The sequence below is a fragment of the Lissotriton vulgaris genome, chromosome 3_1 (genome assembly GCF_964263255.1).
Source record: "Lissotriton vulgaris chromosome 3_1, aLisVul1.2, whole genome shotgun sequence".
NCBI lineage: Eukaryota > Metazoa > Chordata > Amphibia > Caudata > Salamandridae > Lissotriton > Lissotriton vulgaris.
This window is the reverse complement of record NC_141689.1, coordinates 142,935,380-142,956,210: the sequence shown is the minus strand read 5'-3', so window position 1 is coordinate 142,956,210 and position 20,831 is coordinate 142,935,380. Positions and strand designations below refer to the sequence as shown.

Genomic DNA, 20,831 nt, shown 5'->3' with positions numbered 1-20,831 from the left:
AGTGGAAGGGAGGAATCATGCCTCCCACCGAGTCCTGGGGTGGAGGCATGACTCCAAGGTGTTTGACACCAAATACAACATGTTTCTGTGCAGCCATTCCATACTTGCATTTTACCACAAGGATATAATGCATTTAAAAGTATATGGTCAGGCTGCACCACTAACAACCCCAGAGGAATGATTCCAAAGGTTGTAGGGGTACTCTGCTCATGCATGGCGGCCCTCTCACATAAACCCATGCACCCTGCATTCAGGATCGATAAGGCCTGCCATAGGGGTGACTGATAGGTTTCTATGTGTAGTGTATGGCAAATATAGGAAACCTATATCTGGGTAAGGGGTGCATACACCACCTTACACAGGCTGCTGTAGCAGACCTGCGGGGTCATTTTGGAATGCTTCCCAGGGGTGCCATAATAAATGCTGCAGCCCCTGGCAGGCCTCTGGGGTACCCGTGCCTTGGGTACCTAGTGTACCATATACTAGGGACTCACAAGGGTACCACAGAATCCAATCTGGAGTGTACCTACACTACAGGCAATCAACTTAGAGAAAAAGCAGGTAGGCTGGGGCACTGAATGGCTGGGTCCCAGCCAGACTAAAGTCAAAAACCAGCAAAACAGCCCTAAACAATTGGGGGTAACTATGTAGTCAGATTACACCTTCCTACAAGCTCCCTACCTGCTTTGTACATTCAAAGAAAGTTGCGATAATGGTATACGTCCCTATGAACAGAGACTGACCAATACAGTTGTCATCCACAAAGATGACAGACCACCTGAAGACTTTTCTTTCTCCAGGCTGATTTCACTACTTAATGCCAAAGAAAAATCCTGGCCTCTCCCCTAGTTAATGTTATTAGAACACTTTTTCACCCTGATCAATCCAGCTTCATGCCAGTTCGAAATACCGCTTGTAATCTCCAGCCATCCTCATGGCATGTTGGGCCACATTGTAGATCTGCGGGAATGTGCTCTAGTCCTGTCACTTGATGCGAGGATGGCCTTTGACACGGTTGAGTGCCAGATATGTTTGGGGTTCTACATAGAATGGGCTTTGGCCCTCAGTATTTGGTTTGGTTAAGGTTTCTTTACTCAGACACATAGGCCCAAATGACAGTTAATGGTGGTGTGTCTCCTCCCTTCTGGCTCTATCATGGCACCCAACAGGGATGTCCACTTTGCCCCTAATATTTGCGATCATCTTGGAGCCCCTGACAGCCTGGATGAGTCAGGATCCCCTGGTTTGAACACTGGTGGAAAGATGATTGGGAGGATAGAATCTGCCTTTATGCGGATGACATCCTTCTCTATGTTTCAGACCCAACATTCAAACTTAATAGAATCATTTGCATACTTACCCTATTTTCTATCTACTCCAGATACACTATCAATTCAAGGATGTGAGAATTTGGCCTGGTATATGCTGTCCACTAATTAAAGTGGGCACCTTGGAACAGTCCAAACAAACCTTATGGTGATATAAGAGGTCCAAGATAACCTTAGAAAGCTGTCCAAGTGGTAGCTGTGGAGAACAGCAGCCTTCAGGCTTAGTCTTGAAGGAGTGTAAATCAGCTTGTTTTACCAGTATCTTATAGTATTGGTTAAATGAAAAGAGAACCAGTATGTATAAAAATATGTATTTACTATAGTACACCAACTAGCCCCTTACTAGTATCTCCCCCAAGGAGATAACACAATATACATAAACACTTAAGCAAGAAATGTCAGTAAATAGCACAAATAAACAGTGGGCAACAGGGAGGACCAAACCATATATCAAGGAAGTAGAATAAGAACCACAACTGCAGTCAGGACTATGTCAAGATGACGTAGAATCGCTGGGACCCCCAAGAACCATCCAAAGTAAGTAACTAGATGCCCCACAGAGGACACGTGCAGTGTGAGAACATTACTGTGGACTCCGTACAGTTCTACAAGCAAGTCGCAGTAGGAAGATTACAAGTTAAGAGCCCTTCTCAACGGATTCTGAAGCCAACCCATGGAAGACAGCAAGTTTGTAAGTCACCACACCTGTGGATATCCTGATACCCACGTTACCTGCCCCAGGGAAGCCGGGTGCACTGGACTGAAGAGTTGTGGGAAACTGTAGTCAAACCCAATGGAGGACCTCAGAAAGGAGCCGCTGCTAGAGGAAGAGTAAATTGTTCGTAGGAACTAACTCATGGGTTCTGGAGAAGAGTACCTGAAAGCAGAGGGGACAAAGTCTGGGTCACGCAGGGCTGACCAGGAGGCAGGCAAGAGAATGCCCAAGGTCGTAGAGCGCGTCGGGAAGAAAATGATTGTCTTGTATATGCAGCTAAGTAGTCCAGGCGACAATGTCAAAGCTAAGGAGTCGTCCAAGAGGTGTCCCACACCGGATGTCAAGTCTGGAGGGGTCGGTGTCTGTTGGGAGCACCAACAAGCCATGGTAGATACAACATGACATGCAGAGGTAACAAGAATGCAAAGTCAACAAGAATGCAAACTCAGGACCCTCAAGGTCCAGGTGACTCGCCACAGCTTAGGGGAGTCGAAGTTCAACGTGATCAGGACGATGTGGTTGTTTCGTCCAAGCGGTTGAAGAAGACGCTGTCTTTGTATCGGAATCGAATCCCACGTTGAATCTGGGGATCTACATTCAGGTTAGCCCTTAAGTCCCCTGGCTCAGGGTTGGGATGATTCCATGGTTCCTAATAAGGGAGGGGTCAGATAGAGGGGAGGTTACTCCTATGTCCTTTGTCTGGTTTCAAGCAAGAGCAGGAGCCAGCGCCTCCCGGGACAGGTTTGAACAGGACTATGCACAGGGACACCAAATGTGCCCTGCATGCAGACCTTCCGGTGCTGGCAAGCGTTCCAACCCAGCCCCAATACACAATGTCCTGTCTGGGAGGTGGTCCCACCTCCCTGTGATAGGATACCTATTGTTTTGCCTTTCTCTGCGTGAGAATCGCTCATCAGCAGGAGGGCAGAATCGTGTCTCTAGTGGCGGACAACCGAGTTGTGCTGCCCGGGTCGAGCAGGCTGGTACCGGGAGCACTAAGAACCACACTGGGCCATTTCCAGTGCTTGGAATCATACTTCCCATGCCAGCCACAGTGTGGGGGTATGATAACAAACATGATGGGAATCATTTTAGCCACCTTTAAGATAGTCACTGCGTTATGACATGGCTACCACTCTACTGTCTTCTATGGTGTATCACTGACAACTCAGGAGAATATGCTCTGTAGTCTTCAGGGGTGTCTTGCTCATGAAGGGGCACACTCTCATGTAAAACCATGCACCCTGCCTTTGGGACTGCCTAAGGCCTACTGTAGGGGTGTCTGATAGGTTTTATGTGCAGTGATCTTTTCGATGTGAGGGGGATATGTGCAATGAAGTGGCAGAGTGTTTTGTTAGCCTCCTGGGCTTAACGACATGCTCCACCACTTCAGAAACACAGTGCTGCACCATATTTACAAGACTGTGGTGCAGCCTTACGTTTCCCTATGCGATGGCGCTAAGTTTACCAACTTAGTGCCAACACAGGCACCCTTGCACCAGAGTGCAAGGATGTCTGCGTGCAGGGGAGGTTTGTTTTTGTGTAGGAAGGTGTCCATTCCTGCACATAAATCATCCTGAAATGCCATTTTGTAACTTTCATGTGTGCTGCTTCATGCAGCACACGAGAAAGTTACAAAACGGCATTTTTTAAAGGTTTCTTTATGTACAGGAAGGTACACCTTCCTGTACATAAACAAATCATGACATTTTGTTTTTTCAATGTGTGCTGCACAAGGCAGTACACATGGAAAAAGCAAAAACGATGAGAAATAATGCATTTCTCCTCGTTTCGCCAACTTAAGACCAGGATTTTCCTGGTCCTAATTTTGGTGCTGCCTCCTATGTACGGCACCCTTGTACATGGGGACAGCGTCAAATACAATGGGTGCTGTGGTGGAACACCCACTGCAACACCCACTGCATGCCCCTTTCACTCTAAACATAGCGTGAAAGGGTACCTTATGTACAAGGCAGCGTTGAGCCATGCAAAGTGGCTTAACACTGCCATGTACATAAGGCAAGGCCCCTATCGCCATGGGAACATCACAAAAAGTAACGTTCCTGTGCCGATAGGGGCTTGTACATATGCCCCAGGAACTCTATATCTTTAGAAAAGGGGTGATAGCACCACATTACATATGCTGCAATGGCAGGCCGGAAGATTTAATTTGGCTTGTCTCCCATGGGCAGCATAATACATGCTTCAGCCCATGGGGGACCTCTGGCCCTGGGTACATGTGCGCCATATTCAAGGGACTGACAAGGATACCCTAGTATCCAATCTGGGATGTATCTAGGTACTTACCACAACAGTTTAGGGAGAAAGCAGATAGACTGTGGTCCTGATTAGCAGATCCCATTCAGACTATTCAAAAACAGTATAACATCCAGCAAAAAGTGGCGGTAACCATGAAAAGCAGATCCTACTTTCCTAAAGAGGAAGTCCCTAATTCACAGGGTGCACCTGGATGTCTGCCACAGTCATATGTGTATTAAAAGGTTGATCCTGGGCCCTCTGTCCCATTTTTTAAGATTCGCTGTTCAGCCCAATCTCTCTTTTCCTGTGAAGTATCCAGGCCCCTTCCTTGTGATGTATCTAGGATTCGTCACTCACTTAGGGAAGCACATTGACAGGCTGGCTCTCCCAGACTCCAATGTAGGGTCCATCCAGCTTCCAGCTTTGCTGGGCTATCGAACTCCATCTGATGGAATTCATCTAATCCTCATGTTTCCCTCAAGCAGTCATGTCTTACCCACAAATGAAAGCAAGGTCCTCCATGTTATGTAGCAGGGTAGGCACATCTGTACCTATGGTACAGTCACAGCACATTCAGGGCCTTATTTATGAGGCCCTTAGATCAGCTTTGCCTCACTTTTTGTGACGCAGCGGTGACGTAAAAAAATGTACCACACTGTACCATATTTACAGATTTTTAGTCAGATGTGTCACTTTGCAAACCCTTGGCGACATTATATCTGCATTAGGTATAATGTATGCAGGGTGGGCATTCCAACGCAGAAAAACCTCGTAGAAGTGTTGCAGTGAAATCTATGAGATTTCACCGTGCCATTTCTACGGCCTCACTGCATGAAATCCTCAGGTCTTTTCACATGGGGCTTGCCCCATGTGAAATGACACATTGCTGGAGTAGTATCTGTTTCCAGACACACTCCAGCAATGCACCTTTTTTGTGCCAGCATATATTTCACAATTCCTGACGTATCTGTCAATCCTTGCGACATGGAGCGCCATACAGTAAATACCGCGCATCCATGGTGGCGCAAGGAGGGTACAATGTGTTTTACCACAGCGATGCAACACTTTTCATAAATGAGGTCCTCAGTGACCAGTACTGCAATCCACCTTTATTATGCTACCACCAGCTTACTTACATGCAGCACACACACTCAGTCTGTGCACACTATTTAGTACTGCAGTCGTACTGTACTAGTGTATGCTACTTTGAACACATGCTACCGGGACATACACATTCACCATGTGCATACTTTTGCAAACTTCAAACTATATGTTATGTATGTCTTGCACAGGCTCATGAATTTTGCCCATGATTTTGTCCCACACACACACTTCCAGATCAACCTGATGTTGGCCAGGGGTGAGTTAAACACACAGTAGCAGAACTTTAAAAGGGGTTGAGTGAGCCTGTAGGCCTCACTGCAGTGACTCAGGGTTGAATGGTCATGTTCACTACTACTGATCATTACATAGTAGGCTGCCACCCCCATATTTGCTCTGTTTTGACCCTGGCAAAGGCAGTAGAGTACAAAAACCAAGAGGGTAGGTCTTTGCGTGTTCCTCCAGCAATCCATGACACAGGCCTATGTCATGGCACACATGCATATTTATTGTCCTCTAAAGGCATTCAGGACATGTGACGGGTACACAAATCCTACCATGCAAGGGAAAGGCATTTCCTAACACCACCATTGCACTATATAATCAGTTAAATTGTGTACATCCACAACAATTTGTGATTGCATTTTGACATACATGCTTCATACATTACCCATCTCTATCTTCCTAATGTGATGTGATGGTTGGCAAACATCTCCCTTGTCTTTTGTTTCCTAAAGATCCCATGCATTTCTAATTCAGCAGTTTAAGATGTTTTGCTACGTGCCTTTGAGCCTCCTTGCATTGCTGTGCAATTCATGTTAAATGTGTATTATATCAAGTGGGGGCAAATGTAGTATCCACATCAATTAGCCCTGGAAAAGTGTTACATGTGTGCTGTTTTGTGGATCCCTAAACCTGCATGAATGATTTTTTACAAATGACATTTTGACATCTACATCTGAGGCTATGCCTTTGGCCATGGCATATGTCTCCCATGATCTGTGATGGTATCTGCTGCAACATATGTACTAGTAAAGTGCTGTCCCTCTGCCTGCTAGTCCGTATATGAAACGGACATTAATTTTGAGGATTACCTCAGGGAATGACTTATTGGGAGATTTGTGAACCATAATACACTGAGTGCCACATTTAACACACTTTGATGCAGCAAAATACAGCAAGGCAGTTGACTTGCTGCGTTGATTTGTTCCGAGTTGGAGATATGCCCTATATTAATCAATAGCTAAGTAAGACAAAGTGTACATGTTGACGCCTACAACTAGTTGACAAAATTTGAGTGACTATATAGACACCCTGACATTCACACATACACAGAACAATTGATGAGTTCCAAAGAAATATTTTATTAGATGAGAAGTTGACATAGTTTCTGTCATTATTGACCTCATTTCCATTTTACTGGTTAAAAAAATCACCAACAATTTGGTCCGTCTCTGGTGACCTTCCATATTATGGATATCTCCCCCTCAGAGTCTCTTGCCTCTTCATGCTCATGTGAAATTGCCCCCTCATAGTCCCATGGGACATGGGTCCTTTCACATATATTGTGCAAAACTGCACAAACTAATGTTATTTTGCATACCATGGCAGTTGTATAGAGCAGTGTGCCACCTGACATGTTGAGGCACCTAAAGAGGGACTTGAGTACCCCAAACATGTACTCCACCACATTGCAGGTTTTGGAAAGAGCTGTGTTGTACTTCTTCTGCCCCTCTGTCTGTGGATTAGTGTCTGGGGTCGTCAGCCATGGCTGCAAACCATTTCCCTGGTCACCTGGAAATAGACAACATCATAAGGCAATGAGTGTATTCTTTGTATCTTCAACATAAATACCTATGTATCATTTGTATGCAGGCAGTATGAAACACATTTTGATTTAATTGACACTGATATGTTTTTTTATTTGTTTTATATATTGTACAGCATTTAAGGGATACAACACATCAACATGAGAGTTAATGTGTTTAGACAGACGTTTGGCAATATAAGAAAATTTGTCTATTTTTTCTGCTAAGTGTAAATTGGGGAATATGGGGCATATTACCAAGGGGGGCAATAGGCAATTATCGCCGATTTAGCGGTGGTTTTCGGCCGATAAGCGGCAATAATTCTATTGCCCTATTAGCAAGCTGTCGCTAATTGATGTTAGCGACAGCTTTAAGGCGATAGCGAGCGGTTTGGGGCCCGCTTTGCATGTCAGCGATGTTTATCGCTAATGACATGCAAAGTGGGCGTACCCAACCAGTTAGCGACTGAAAGCAGTCTCTAACGTCGCTATCGCCTATTAGCAAGGCAGGCGTAGCGTTGGAAATATTTGCGCTAAGCGCGAATATCTCCAAATACTAACACCTGCCCAGACCAGTTCTTAGCCATGTTATCCAACGGGAGGTTGATAACATGGCTAAGAGCATTTCGTCACTAATGCGTGAATATTGCTGTATTCTCAGCGATATTCATGCATTTTGCTGCTATCGCTGGATATTTTAGCACAATTGAGAAAAATGCTGCTAATAGCCTGTTTTCTCCGCTAACATATCCAGCGATAGGCAGCGATAACAAAATTGTCGCTAAGCCTATTTAGCAATAAATACCGCTACTTGTTGGTAATATGCCCCTATGTGTGTAAAATATGTCCAAATGTCGATGGGAGTCTCTTGCAGTCATATTGAGATCGTTGGGTTGGACAAGTGACAGTAAGGGCCTCATTAGGATCGCGGACGGACTTGCGTCCATCCGCGACCCCAGAGGATGAGGGAACGTCCACATGGGCTGCGGCGTTCCCTCATGTGCGATTAGGATGTGATCGCCACCCTGGTGGTCACATCCTGGATATTTAACATTGCGGCGGGTGCTGCTTCAAGCAGCACCCGCCGCAATGTTAAAAGTGCATGTTTAACATTTACATGCACAAAGCGGCAGGCACCGCGCGGTGCCTGCCGCTTTGTGCAAGTAAATGCTGGGGGGTACCATAGGTACCCCCCATGTGCACCCCTACCCGCCAACACCCTGGGGGCCCGCAACGGGCCCCCAAAACCAAAAGTACACATGCTTTTCCACGGCGGAAAAACCGCCGCAGAAAAGCATGTTTACAAATGCTTCCTAATTTGGTTGGCGGTGTCTGATAGACACTGCCAGCCAAATGAGAGCTTTTCCGCCGCGGATGTAATTTGACCGCGGCGGAAAAGCAGCGGACAGTAACCAAGAACCACCAGCCATCGTAATGCGGAGGTGGGTCTTTGGTGAGTCCGCAGAGGATTTTCTGCCTCCTCCGGGCCGGAGGTGGCTTCCCCCGGCCCGGAGGAGGCGGAAAATCCTCCATCATAATGAGGCCCTAAGTTTGGCACTCACAAATAAATCTGGCATCATTTCAACAGTGATGTGCTTGGTTGCCTACATGGTATGCCAGAGCCTTATATTTACATTGTTTGTTATAAAATTTCATGTGAAATTGCTTATTAAAAGGTTCTCTTGTTTGACACGTGTCATGATTATTTCAGTTTGGAATGATCATCCTTCAGTATTATTTTCAGTATGGCAGGTTATTTGGATGAACTTAGATTAACACAGGAATAGAAATGTGTCCTCCTTTTCTGTATGAGACAAAAATTATGCTTGGAAGACTAACTTGGTCCAACAGACCTGTACAGTAAAATTCAAGTCAGAAAATGTATGTATGTGTAATTTCAATGTTGATGAATCCGTACCTTGCTTTTTACACCATTTCTTGACCATAAGATTTGTTTGTGCTAATTACGCTGTGATAATTTTCCATCATCAGTATGTGACCTATTATTTCCTGGGTGAAGCGGATGGATTGAGCACAACTTATGCTGCATGCAAACTGTAAAAACTACACATTTGTGCAGATGCATCCTTTTTTACATATGATTTAAGTACTTGCTCCCGTCTTGCATCCAACCACGTGACTTAAGGCCAGAGCAAGCCACTTATAAATATGCCCCTTAGTTCCTTGTTTTTTACCTAAAAAGGGCTTATCAGATATATTGGGCTAAAGGTTTCGGCTTCAACACCCTAAACAACTTCTCATTCATAATGTGACTTTGCAAAGAACCTACAGGGACATTGTGCCCACTCAAACTGCCCTCCAAAACAGAAACCTCATATAAGCTTCCCCCTCTGTCTGGTCCTCACCCTATCACATCAAGCTGGAGGTTCATGATTCTCACAGACACACTTCTCTTTGCCAATATTGGATGTATGCACATATCTTTTGAAAGGACTTTGTGAGTGCACACATGTCACCCTTTTCTGGCTCCCCTGGGGATCTAGAAGACAGTGATGACCTCATAGGCCTTTTGAACGATTCTTGGAAAGTTAATCCAGTGCTTGGTACAAACACATTTTACCTGGTTCTGTTGATGGTAATGTGTGACAGGAACGCTTCGGTATACATCAGTTGTTGTATTGTGTTCTATTATTTTTGTGATGCTGCTGTATGCTGCATTATAACAAGGCGATTTTGTGCAGTTGCTGTACTGTTGTTGTTGAGTTGGATTGTGCTTTGACTGCATTTCACTCTGTTATGCTTTAATTGTGTTGTTTTGTCTACCGTCTAGTGTTATGTCTTGCTGCTCATTTTAGATAAGAAAAGAAATGATGTGACATTTCCAGCTTAGTGCACCTGCCTTTAAAGTTCTCATGACAAGCAACCACCACTAGTGGTAAAGCAGCCCTGCTCCAGGTCTTTAAATATTTAAACATCAATCAGGCCAAACCTATAGGTTATATTATGCTTTGTTATGCGAATTTTGAAGCTACCATCACCCAAAAGGGTATCTTGGCGGTGAGCAGGTATGAGTCTACCTTATCCCAGGGTCTAGTTGGATGGTTTGCAAAATGTCAAGAAGAGAAGAGGAGGCACATATGTGTAGCTGCAGATGGCTCCATGCCTTAGGAGTGATGGAGGAGAAGATTCGACAGGCACGTTTGGTTTCCCATAAGCGTGGGATGTGTGCAAGTAGGAACCCGAATGAATGAAGGTTTGTGCAAGCAGTCACAATTGTTGAGGTATGTGGACTAGTATTATGTAGTACCTTGAAACTGTGGGTGAGGAGTTTGAATTATTCTTGTTTGTATATTCAAGTGTGGTGTGATGTGAGTGTGGCATGTGAGGTTGGGAGTAAGTCTGGCTTCCAAGTTCTCTGGCTGCCACGTTCTAATTGACCTCTAGTTTTCTGGTGAGTTTTATGATGATCCTTGCAAAGAGGGTGTTCCCTTAATACAACTTACTTATGACCAGGGCATGTGTGACGTTTTTCTATCTGCCGCTTTGGAGCCATTACAATCAATTAATCAAGCGGAGGTTGGTAAAGTGCAACTACTCACCATCAAGGGTCTCAAGGCACTAGGGGTAGGGGAGTCAGCTCCGTTGTGTGCTGGGGTCATCCGAAGAGCCAGGTCTTGAGGTCCTTCCTGAACTAGATCAGTGTGTGAGCTTGCCGGAGGTGGAGGGGGAGGTCATTCCAGGCCTTAGCCGCTAGGTAGGAGAAGGACTTTCCTGCTGTTCTGGTCTTGTAGATGCGTGGACTGGTGGCCAGAGAGAGGTCAGCTGATCTGAGATGTTTTTTGGGTACATGGAAGGAGAGGCGGTTGTTCAGGTATGTTGCTCCTGTGTTGTGGATGGCCTTGTATGCTTGAGAGAGGAGTTTGAATGTTATTCTTCTTTCGATAAGGAGCCAGTGGAGATCACAGAGGTGTTGGGTGATGTGGCTGTGACAGGGGATGTCTAGGATCAGCCTGGCTGTGGTATTCTGGGCGTTCTGGAGTTTGCAAAGTAGTTTCTTGATGATTCTGGTGAAGAGAGCGTTGCCATAGACCAGTCCGCTACTGATGAGAGTGTGCATGACAGTTTTTTGGGATTCGGATGGGGTTCATCTGAACGTTTTTCGAAATATGCGGAGGATGTTGAAGCAGGCCGTGGATACAGCATTAATCTGGCGGTTCATTGTGAGCGATGCATCTAGTATTATGAAGAGGTTTCAAGCGTGCTCCATTGGGGTGGGGTGTTTCCGAGGTCAGGGGGCAACCATGAGTTGTCCCATGCAGAGGGGGTGGAGCCAAGTATGAGGACTTCTGTTTTCTCTGAAATGAATTTCAGGAAGTTATTCTTCATCCAGGTGGCAACAGCTTTCATCCGTTCTTGGAAGTTGTGTCTGGTGATGTTGGGTTCGTTGGTGAGGGAGAGGATAAGCTGGGTGTCGTTGACGTAGGAGACAATATTGAGCCCATGATTTCTAACAGTGGTTGCAAGTGGGGCCATGTAGATGTTGAAGAAGGAGAGGCTGAGGGAGGATCCCTGGGGCACTCCACAGTTGGTCTCTGTTGGTTCTGGGAGGTAGGTGGGAGTCTGACTCGCTGAGTTCTGCTGGTGAAAAGTTAGCATATTCATTTGAGGGCCTTTCTGCGGATGCAAGCATCGGGGAGTCTGGTGGCTAGTGTGCGGTGGGATACGGTTTCGAAGGCAGCTGAGAGGTTCAGGAGGATGAGGGCCAGAGCCGGACTGGCCCTAGCGGGCATTGGGCATCGGGCTGCAGTTTGGCTCTGGTTGAGGAGGGAGTGAATGTCGTGGTGGCGGCAAGTAGGGCAGTCTCTGTGCTGTGGTTGATATGAAATCTGGATTGGGAGATGACCAGGACATTGTTAGCTTTGATGAAGTTTGCTGGTTGGGTGTTGATGGCTGTTTCTATGACCTTGGCTGTAAATGAAAGCAGGGAGATCGGGCTGAAGTTTTCAAGGTCTGTCTCATCTGCGGAGGGTTTCTTCAGGAGTGGGTTGACTTTGGCATGTGTCCATTTGTCAGGGAATGTGGCAGTCTCGAGGGAGCAGTTGATCGTCCGGCGTAGTTCGGGCATGATGGCCATGGCGGCACTGTGGAAGTAGTGGGAAGGGCAGTGGTCTGAGGGTGCTCTGGAGAGGATGTCCTTCCTTATCTTTAAGGTGTCTTCTGTCATGAGTGGGGTCCAATTGAGCAGGACCTGTTGGGTGGCATTACTAGGGGGAGCTGGAGTGTTGCAGAGGTCTTGGTTATCGAAGTTGTCATAAATCATCTTAATCTTGAGGTGAAATAAGGTGCTGAATCTGTTGCAAAGGTCTTGGCAGGGTGGGACGCCTGTTGTTTTGCTGCAGGGCTTGGCCTATTCCTTGATGATGGAGAAGACCTATTTGGTGTTATTCAGCTTTGGTGAGGATTCTGTCTTGGAGGTATTTCTTCTTTGTGGATTTGATGAGTTGGTTGCATGCTGCGGAGGCTGCTCTGTAGGTGGCGCATGTTTCTGAGGTTTTTTTGTTGTTGAGTCGTTGGCAGGAGCAATTGGATTCTTGGAGGGCAGGGGTGAACCCGCTTGGTTTCTTGCTGTGTTGCCCTGTGCTTTCTTGAGTGGGCAGGTGTGTTGGTGCAGTTTGTGATCCAGCGGTCGAGGTTGCATGTTGCAGCATTAGTGTCTGGCATAGTCAGTGGTGGGGTGCTGATGAGCGCAGAGGTGAGCTTTGTTCCAGCTTCTAAGGGGGAGGCAGTGGGCGTGCTTGTGTACTGTGGGTTTTTTGAAGGAGAAGTCGCTGAAGTGGTGGTCTGTCCAGTAGAGTTCTGTGGTGTGGCTGTAGAAGGCACTGTTTCCTTCTGTGAAAACGGGGTAGAGATTGTGTCCCACTGTGTGCATTTGGGCATTGACTAGCTGCTTTAGTCCTATGTTGGCGAGGTTCTGTAAGAGGGAGGTGGTGCTGGGGTCATTGTGATTGCCTAGGTGGAAATGTAGGTCTCCGAGTAGGATGCAATCTGTGGAGGTGAGAGGGTGGGGTGTGATGATGTCAGTGGTGGTGTCAGTGAAAGGAGCACGGGAACTGGGCGGCCTGTCGATGAGGGCTCCACGGAGAGTCGTTTGAGGTTTGAATTGGATCTGGAAGTGGAGGTGCTCCATGAGCGTCATAGTGTTATCCGGGCTGGTGGTCATCATGCGGAGGGTGCTTTTGTGGGCGATGGCGATGCCTCATCCTGGGCAGATGGCGGATTTGAAAACCTTCTTCAGCACCTTCAGGATATGCAAGCGTGAGGTGGTGATGGCATTGACTTAGGCAGACATTTTTTTTTATCTGTTTTATTAGGTTTTCTTAATCAGGACAGACATACACAGTATACATTCCTTTTGATAGTGACTATTTAGTAGGTACATTGATATTGAATATACATCAACACAGATTTAATCAGATTTCTGACTGCAGTGTGTATTTGAGTCTTGAACATTAATCGCTGGTGCTCATGGAGGCTCTGCTGTGCCTGAATGCCTGATACATGTCTGTTCTGTTAGCTCTCTCTGTGTAGTGGTCTGTGAACTGGGGAGGTGGGTAATAATATAACAGGGACAACTTAAAACATAACAGTTGATTGTGTTATAAAAAACCGGAGTGTTCCTTGGTTCACTCACCTGTTGTGCCCCTACGCAGTGGCATTAGCTGAGGGTAAAGCCTCTGTGTTTGTATTGTGTATGTTTTGCAGCTCGGGTAAAACTGTGTCCCAACTTGCAGGAAGTGGGGTCTCGAGGATACCCAGGGTGCAAAACTCTCAGCCTTAGCACACGCCAGCAAGGAGCAGCTCCATGCTAGTATATGAGGGGGATCAGGAGCCTTCCATCTCCTGGTGATGAATCTCTTAGCTACCGCGAATCCCAGATCGAAAAACCTAGAAGTCACTTTATGTTTCAGGCTTCTATGATAAATATGCAATATGTAGATTTTCCATTTAAATGGAAGAGAATCGTCTATGCATTGGCTAAGAGTTTCTGCTACCTCAATCCAGTACCTATGCAGGTTGGTGCATACCCATAACATGTGCAGTAGATCTGCATCAATGAGGCAGCAACAGGGACAAGCGGGTGTGAGATATGCTCTTTGTGTGTTGTAATACTGTACTTGGCATAGGCGTACATTCCTAAGATGTGCACAGGGTTCTTCAGCACTGAGGCCCATTCGGGATCCAGTGGACCCGATGCAGTGCCAATTTGAATGCAGTTTGTTGTCTCAGCAAGGCAGCAAACCATCACGTGAGGTATCCTCCTTGACCAATTATCTGCAAATACTGTATGGTGAGATGGGTTGGAGCCCGTTGGTTAAATTCACCATTTGGAAGGAAAGGCAGCCAATAGCGAGCAATGTAGTAAGAACTGACTTGGGTGTAACCCGTCTTCTTCTACTAGTGTGTCATATGGGATTAGAGACCCTACTGGTATAGATCTCTTGTATTCTGAATCCCCACCTCAATCCTTGACTTGGGCAGTCATGTTGAGTTTGTTGTTGATGACGATCCCGTGGTTCTTGGCATGGTTGGAGGGTGTCATTGTAGCTCTGGTGACCACCAGGAGGGTCTTGTCCTTGAGAAGAATGAGTTGCATGTTAACGGCCTAGGAGAGGACATTGATGTCATGCGAGCAGATGATGATGCTGGCTCGAGGCATCATGTATGCATTGAAGAGGGGGCAGGCTCAGGAAGGATCCTTGCAGACCTCCCATGAAAGGTTGCGGGCTACTGAAGTGCACGGTGCCATGCTCACTGACTGAGCTCTTCAAGTCAGGAAGTTGCAGGTTCATGGGAGTGCATGTCTTTGGATTCATATGTCATGTAGATGTTGGCTGAGGATGGGTTGGGTTGGGAGACTGTGTCAAACTGTGTTGCAGATACCATCTCTTAAATTAGCACTGCCATTGCCCCCTCGTGTGATACCCCCCACCCCCCAGTCTCTAGAAATGACTGCAAAACTAGAGTTAGGCCTGAGTGAGACTGGAAATCAGGAATTGCAAAACAGAAAATGAAGCAGTAAGCATTCCAAGACTATTGGACTGATTACTAGTTGAGTAGCTAATTATGTTCTGTGAATACACCCCTGTTTATGCACGGGTCAGAAGAACAAGTTTGGTTTTATATAACAGATGCGATCATTATTGAATGCGTTAAATAACCCAACATTTGTTAAATGTCAACTGGTCAAACCTGCTGAAATTCAACAGTGGCAAATATATGGTATTTACCATATCATGCAGATTTTATATGTTAAACACCAACATCTGCATGTTATTTCCCATAAACTAATAATAGGTATTCATTCCACCCAAAAAATAATATACCCCAGCGTGTCATTATTTATCAGGGGTGATAAATAACACCTCAACTTGTAGTCAGACATCACAAATATTAGTTCCAGGGAGAGTATGCTTTCCCAAATGCTTCATGGGTTGAAGTAATTAGATGTTAGGCCATAATAAGACCTAGAACAAAGATCTTCTTACAATCCACCATATGGAGAGTGCTACACAAGTATATTGAATGTATTTTATGTTAATTAAAACAGGGTTTGGCTTAGAATGTGAGAATAAGGCTGCACTGCTAGTTTCCCACTTTCACTCCCAAGTACCTGCCCAATTTATTGATTTGGGACACAGGCTACAGCCATTACTACATACTAAACCCTACCAAATAATTCATTTATCCTACTGCTTTTGAGGAATTCATATAGTGAGATAATTAAGGGGATAAAATAAGTCTCTGGGTAGGAAAACAAAATGACCATAACGTCTACAAAAGCTTCACCGTCTTCTGAAATGGAAGTCTTATAATAATAATAAGTTTTCCTGGAGTTACTCACTGAATGTAATACATTACTAAGGTGTGGTGATGATGAAGATGTGTGTTTGTGAGTAAAGGATGGTTGAGTGCTGAAAGGTCCTGTATGTGGATCACAAGATGTCCTTGGAGTTGGAAACCATAAGGCGTTTTTGCTCTGATTAGGGTTGCGTGTCTTGTCATGTGATTTACCGTGAAGTTTTCATTAGGGTAAAGATCATGTGATGTCATTTGCATTCATGCAGTGATTATGCTATTTAATGGTTTTGAACTGGAAAAAATATAATGGGTGTTTTGTTATTGCAATGTTGCAAAAAATTATTTATTTTGAGAGTTATAAATAAATATTATTAATCGCCATATAAATGCTTAATGGCATTCTTGCAGTGCATCCATGACTTCCACATCGAGCCTAGAAAATCCCAAACTTCCCCCAAATTCATAGTTTTATGTGACAGTCTTAGAGTGCATACATAGCTCAAGAAAAGCTTAGAAAACGTTCTTCCAATTCACAATTTTCCTCTTGCACACCTGTAAAGTTGATAGGGGGTTGTGTTTGCTTGCTGGCATCAAGATGGTAGGGCTCCAGCTAGCCTTCAGCCAGGAGGAAGCCGCCATAGAAAGGATTTGTCCCTTTGGAGTGGAACTGAAATCAAGAGTCCACCCCTGCCCCCCCCCACCCCCGCCCTACATGTTGATGCGCTGAATGCAAAGCACATAAAGTGCTGCTCCGCTGAATGTGTCCTGGTGTTGTCACCAGGATAAAGTCCCTATATTTCACCGGGGCTGACCGACCCAGCTTAGTAATGGCTGCCAGACCCGTGATCCTGATGCATTCTCTGCATTTCCAATACTGATTAGAAACTAGAGAAGTCTTGGGCCTGATTTAGTGTTGCACTGATATCCATTTGAAATGGGCTTTACTGTTTCTCGTAAAATATTGTCAAGTTGTATACAATATGTGTGCTTGTATTTTGTATCCTCACATCTACATGTATTGTAAAACACACCTGCCTCCTCCTGAAGAGGTCTCTAACCTTCATTCTTCTCTCCTTCCCCTTTAAGGTCCAGTTCTATTTCCAGGTCACACTCTTGCTGTCATTCCTGTCACAGAAGAGAGTTATAAACAGGCAGTTCTGCCGCCCTTTGTGGATGGCTTAAATTCCTTGGCGTCTATTGCTGATACCTTGCTGGCCAGCACCGACCTTCAGCAGGGCTTTCAAAATGTCCGCCAACTCCTAAAGGCATCCGAGAAAAGTCTGTCGAAGGCAGAGGAGTCATCCCTGGCACAAGTGAAAGCACTGAGCGAAAATGCGGAAGAGCGCTTAGACATGTTAAACCGTCTGCATGATGCACAGAGGGATCTAGAAGATCGGCAACAACGTCTTAACGTGCAGCTCTCCGGACTGAACGAGCAGGCGTCCCTCGCCAGACAACAGCTGTACGCGGCCGAGCGCGCTCTCGACAATGCAAACGATGATCTGAACAGAGCATATCATAAAGAGCAAGAGGCAAAGGACTCAATTGGCAAGGCAGTGGGCCATCTGTTTATACCTTTTGCTGGGCCATTTATAGGTATATATTGTTCTTTCATCTTTTTGAATCTTGACAAAAGAAACAACACACCCACATTCATATCACATATCCATATGCAAGACCCAGATAATCACGTAGACTCAGATTTACAAAGTTTTACACAACACAGGCCAGCAAGTAAAGTTGCTGCACTGTGCTGCGGTGTGTCAGCTGGGAATACAGAAGTGTATTGTTTCGATAAAGAATTGGTGTGGTAATTCTCTCCCCATCTGCTGGTACACTTTCTGCAGCCATAAGCCAACGTAGACACCCTTGTGACATAGTGCAAGAGTAAGCGCATCATGGTCAACATCGTTTTTGTGCAAGGAGGAGTTTCCTCCTGCTCAAGTCTTACCAGATATAGAGTTGCTTTAAAATCCACAGGTGGATGCACGGGAATGCACGCGCACCATCCAGGGAACAGTCCCTTGATGCAAAGGAACTCAAGGCAGCGCATTGCGTTGCACTGCGTTACTTTTGATCAGAAACCAGCACAAATTGACATTTGCGTCACTTTATTAAGGACAAGTAGAGTTTTGTGCCATGTCTGCGTTAAAACAGTAACACAGACCACACATAACATCATTGTAAATCTTGCCCTTGGTCTCTATCAAACACACAACCACATAGGCAGGCACGTCGGATTCGCTGAAGCTCGCCAGGCTCACATACATAGATACATATACAAAAGAAGGCATGGCTGCAACACACACTCATTCACAAACCCAATACGAAAACACGAACACAAAACATGAATACCAAATCTCCAGATATGACTACAGAAAGACACCAATTCTCCCAAAAGCTATGTTTCGTCTACTGTTAATCCATGCAAGCTGGACGTTCGACATATATTGAAATATCAGCTGAGGCATGTCAACTATGGACTAAAATCAAAAGTGCATGTGACATTCGCATGCGGCACACACAAAAACACCCTCACTCATGTCCTCTGAGTCCCCTAAACTATTGCACTGGGTTTGATTGAACCAAAGCTGCTGTGTTGTTTTAATTGTTTTGAAGATATGGATACTTTTTTTTCTAAATAACACAAGTTAGCATGTGATCCTTCTACCAAACCATATACTTGTTTATGCTTTTTCCACTAGCAATGCATATTCTGAATAATCTCATAATTTTACATGTATTTACACACTTCAGTGTTACAGTGTCGCAATAAAAGTCTTCTTTCTATTTTTGTTAGGTGTTCAAATGATAGTTGATGCAGTAAAAGCTACGCAACACGCTCAACATGCAGTTAATGAAGCTAGACGAAGTGTTCACAATCTGGAGTACGCTGTGGACCAGTATGATCGGCAGCATCGGTCCACCAGAGAGGAAATCTCTTCCACGGAAGACGTTATTTGGACTAACATTGTACGCATTCAAAACTATCAGCGGGACATACGTCAGGAAGTAGATCTGCGACAAAAGGTCATGAATTTCCTCATCCCGTTGAGAAGATGCACTACTTTCCTGAGCAGCTTGGCTGGGAAGGCCAGTGCGGCCAACATGTTGATGGAGCTCGCTGAGACGCTCGATAACCTGCTGCCAGTCTTGAATGACATTGTAGTGGCTATCCGTCCCCTGATTGAAAGTAGTAGGGATTACCAGCTGCTTATCACTGCTAGTTTACCGACCATCATAGGCAAGCTGGAAGAGGCTAACCGTAGGATTAAGTTAGCTGTAGATTCCGAAAACAGCGCGTTTCTGGATTTCATATAACTTTTTCTGCAGTGTGGCACACTATGTAATCTGCTTTTTTTCTAACATTTCACTGTGCTATACCTTTGAGTGGAGCTCTCATCCCTCCTTAATTGTGAATGTTCCCTTAGCCGACCTGGCCCTTTAGCCTAGATATGTCATAAAATCAAGGACTTCATCGCCTCCCCCGCAAGACCCACCCACTATCACTACACAGAAAAGTACATTCTACCAACCTCTTCTCAGACCAAGAATACAGAAGATCGAACAGCACATTGACAACACCAACCCTGCCTCATCTCGAACACCCAAACTTTCAAAGCCTTATCTCTCAGATATCTCCATCATACTCAACTTGCTCAAAGCCATTTCTTATGAATATAAGGGCATATTTATGTAGATATCACGCAGCAAGTGAACTTGTAGTCCTGTGCTGCGTGATAAGTAAATGTGTAGGAATGCGCCATTCTTAAAGATATTTGGTGCATTCCTGTCAGTTCCCAGTGATGACGCACAATGTGCTGCCTAGCGCCAACAAACGCACTCTTGCACCATTGTGCAAGAGTGCCTGCATTGTAAGCAGGGTTGTTTTTGTGCAGCAAGGGTCACCTTCCTGCACAAAAACAATCTCTTAAGGCATATTCCTCTTTCTATGTGTGCTGCAGAATGCAGCTCACAAAGAAAGAGGAAGTAATAAAGCGAATTAAGATATAAAGAAATAAAGATATATATATAGAAATAAATATATTTCTCCTTGTTATGCTTCACTTGGGGAGGCATAGCCTATGGACACATTCCCAGATCTGCACTAATAGTATATCTGGGAATTCCTCAAAATCTATGGGTAGATTTGCCGGAACACCCACAGTCCACCCATGTAATGCCTCTCTGGTGCAGAGTAGTGCAACACAGCAACTTGTTCTGCATTTCATTACTCCTGTGGTATCAAGCCACTCGCGGCCACACAAATTGACCTTGCATGGGTTGATAAATCCTACATAGATTTTGCATTTCCCATGCGGCCCCTGGCATGCACAAGGGCGACACAACATCTGCATGAATATGCCCAATACTTTCTTAGCCTCACCCTTCCTCAAAGCTCTCTCAAAGGAGAGTACTCAGCATTGCCTCCCTGCCAGAGATCACACCTCGCCTGTATCTGGTCACCACCATACATCATACCTGCAGAGTACCTGGGGCCTCATTTATGACTTTTTGCCGTAGGGAAGCGCAGCAGGCCTTCCTGCTGCGCTTCCCTACGGCAAAAGAAAAGGGCAGAAATGCGCCGTATCTATAAGATACGGCGCATTCCTGTCCTTTTTCCCTGCGCCGGCGCACAATGGGCTGCCTGCGCCAGCGCAGGCACCCTTGCACAATGGTGCAGGGGAGCCTGCGTTGCGGGGAAGATTATTTTTGTACAGGAAGGGAAACCTTTCTGTACAAAAATAATCACAAGAGGCTTTTCCTCTTTCTATGTGTGCTGTAGAATGCAGCACACATA

At 45.4% G+C, this 20,831-nt stretch overlaps 1 protein-coding gene across 1 annotated transcript in view; it reads left to right on the top strand.

The window, feature by feature from the left end:
- The window catches only part of LOC147726106 (uncharacterized), a 164,213-nt gene extending 143,650 nt beyond the window's left edge, over positions 1 to 20,563 (top strand). Inside the window, exons 3-4 of the mRNA XM_086960211.1 lie at positions 17,117 to 17,626; positions 18,831 to 20,563. Coding sequence (XP_086816337.1) covers positions 17,117 to 17,626; positions 18,831 to 19,351 — 1,031 coding nt within the window. The 3' untranslated portion in view covers positions 19,352 to 20,563. The remainder of the gene's footprint in view (positions 1 to 17,116; positions 17,627 to 18,830) is intronic.
- Positions 20,564 to 20,831: the final 268 nt, after the last annotated feature.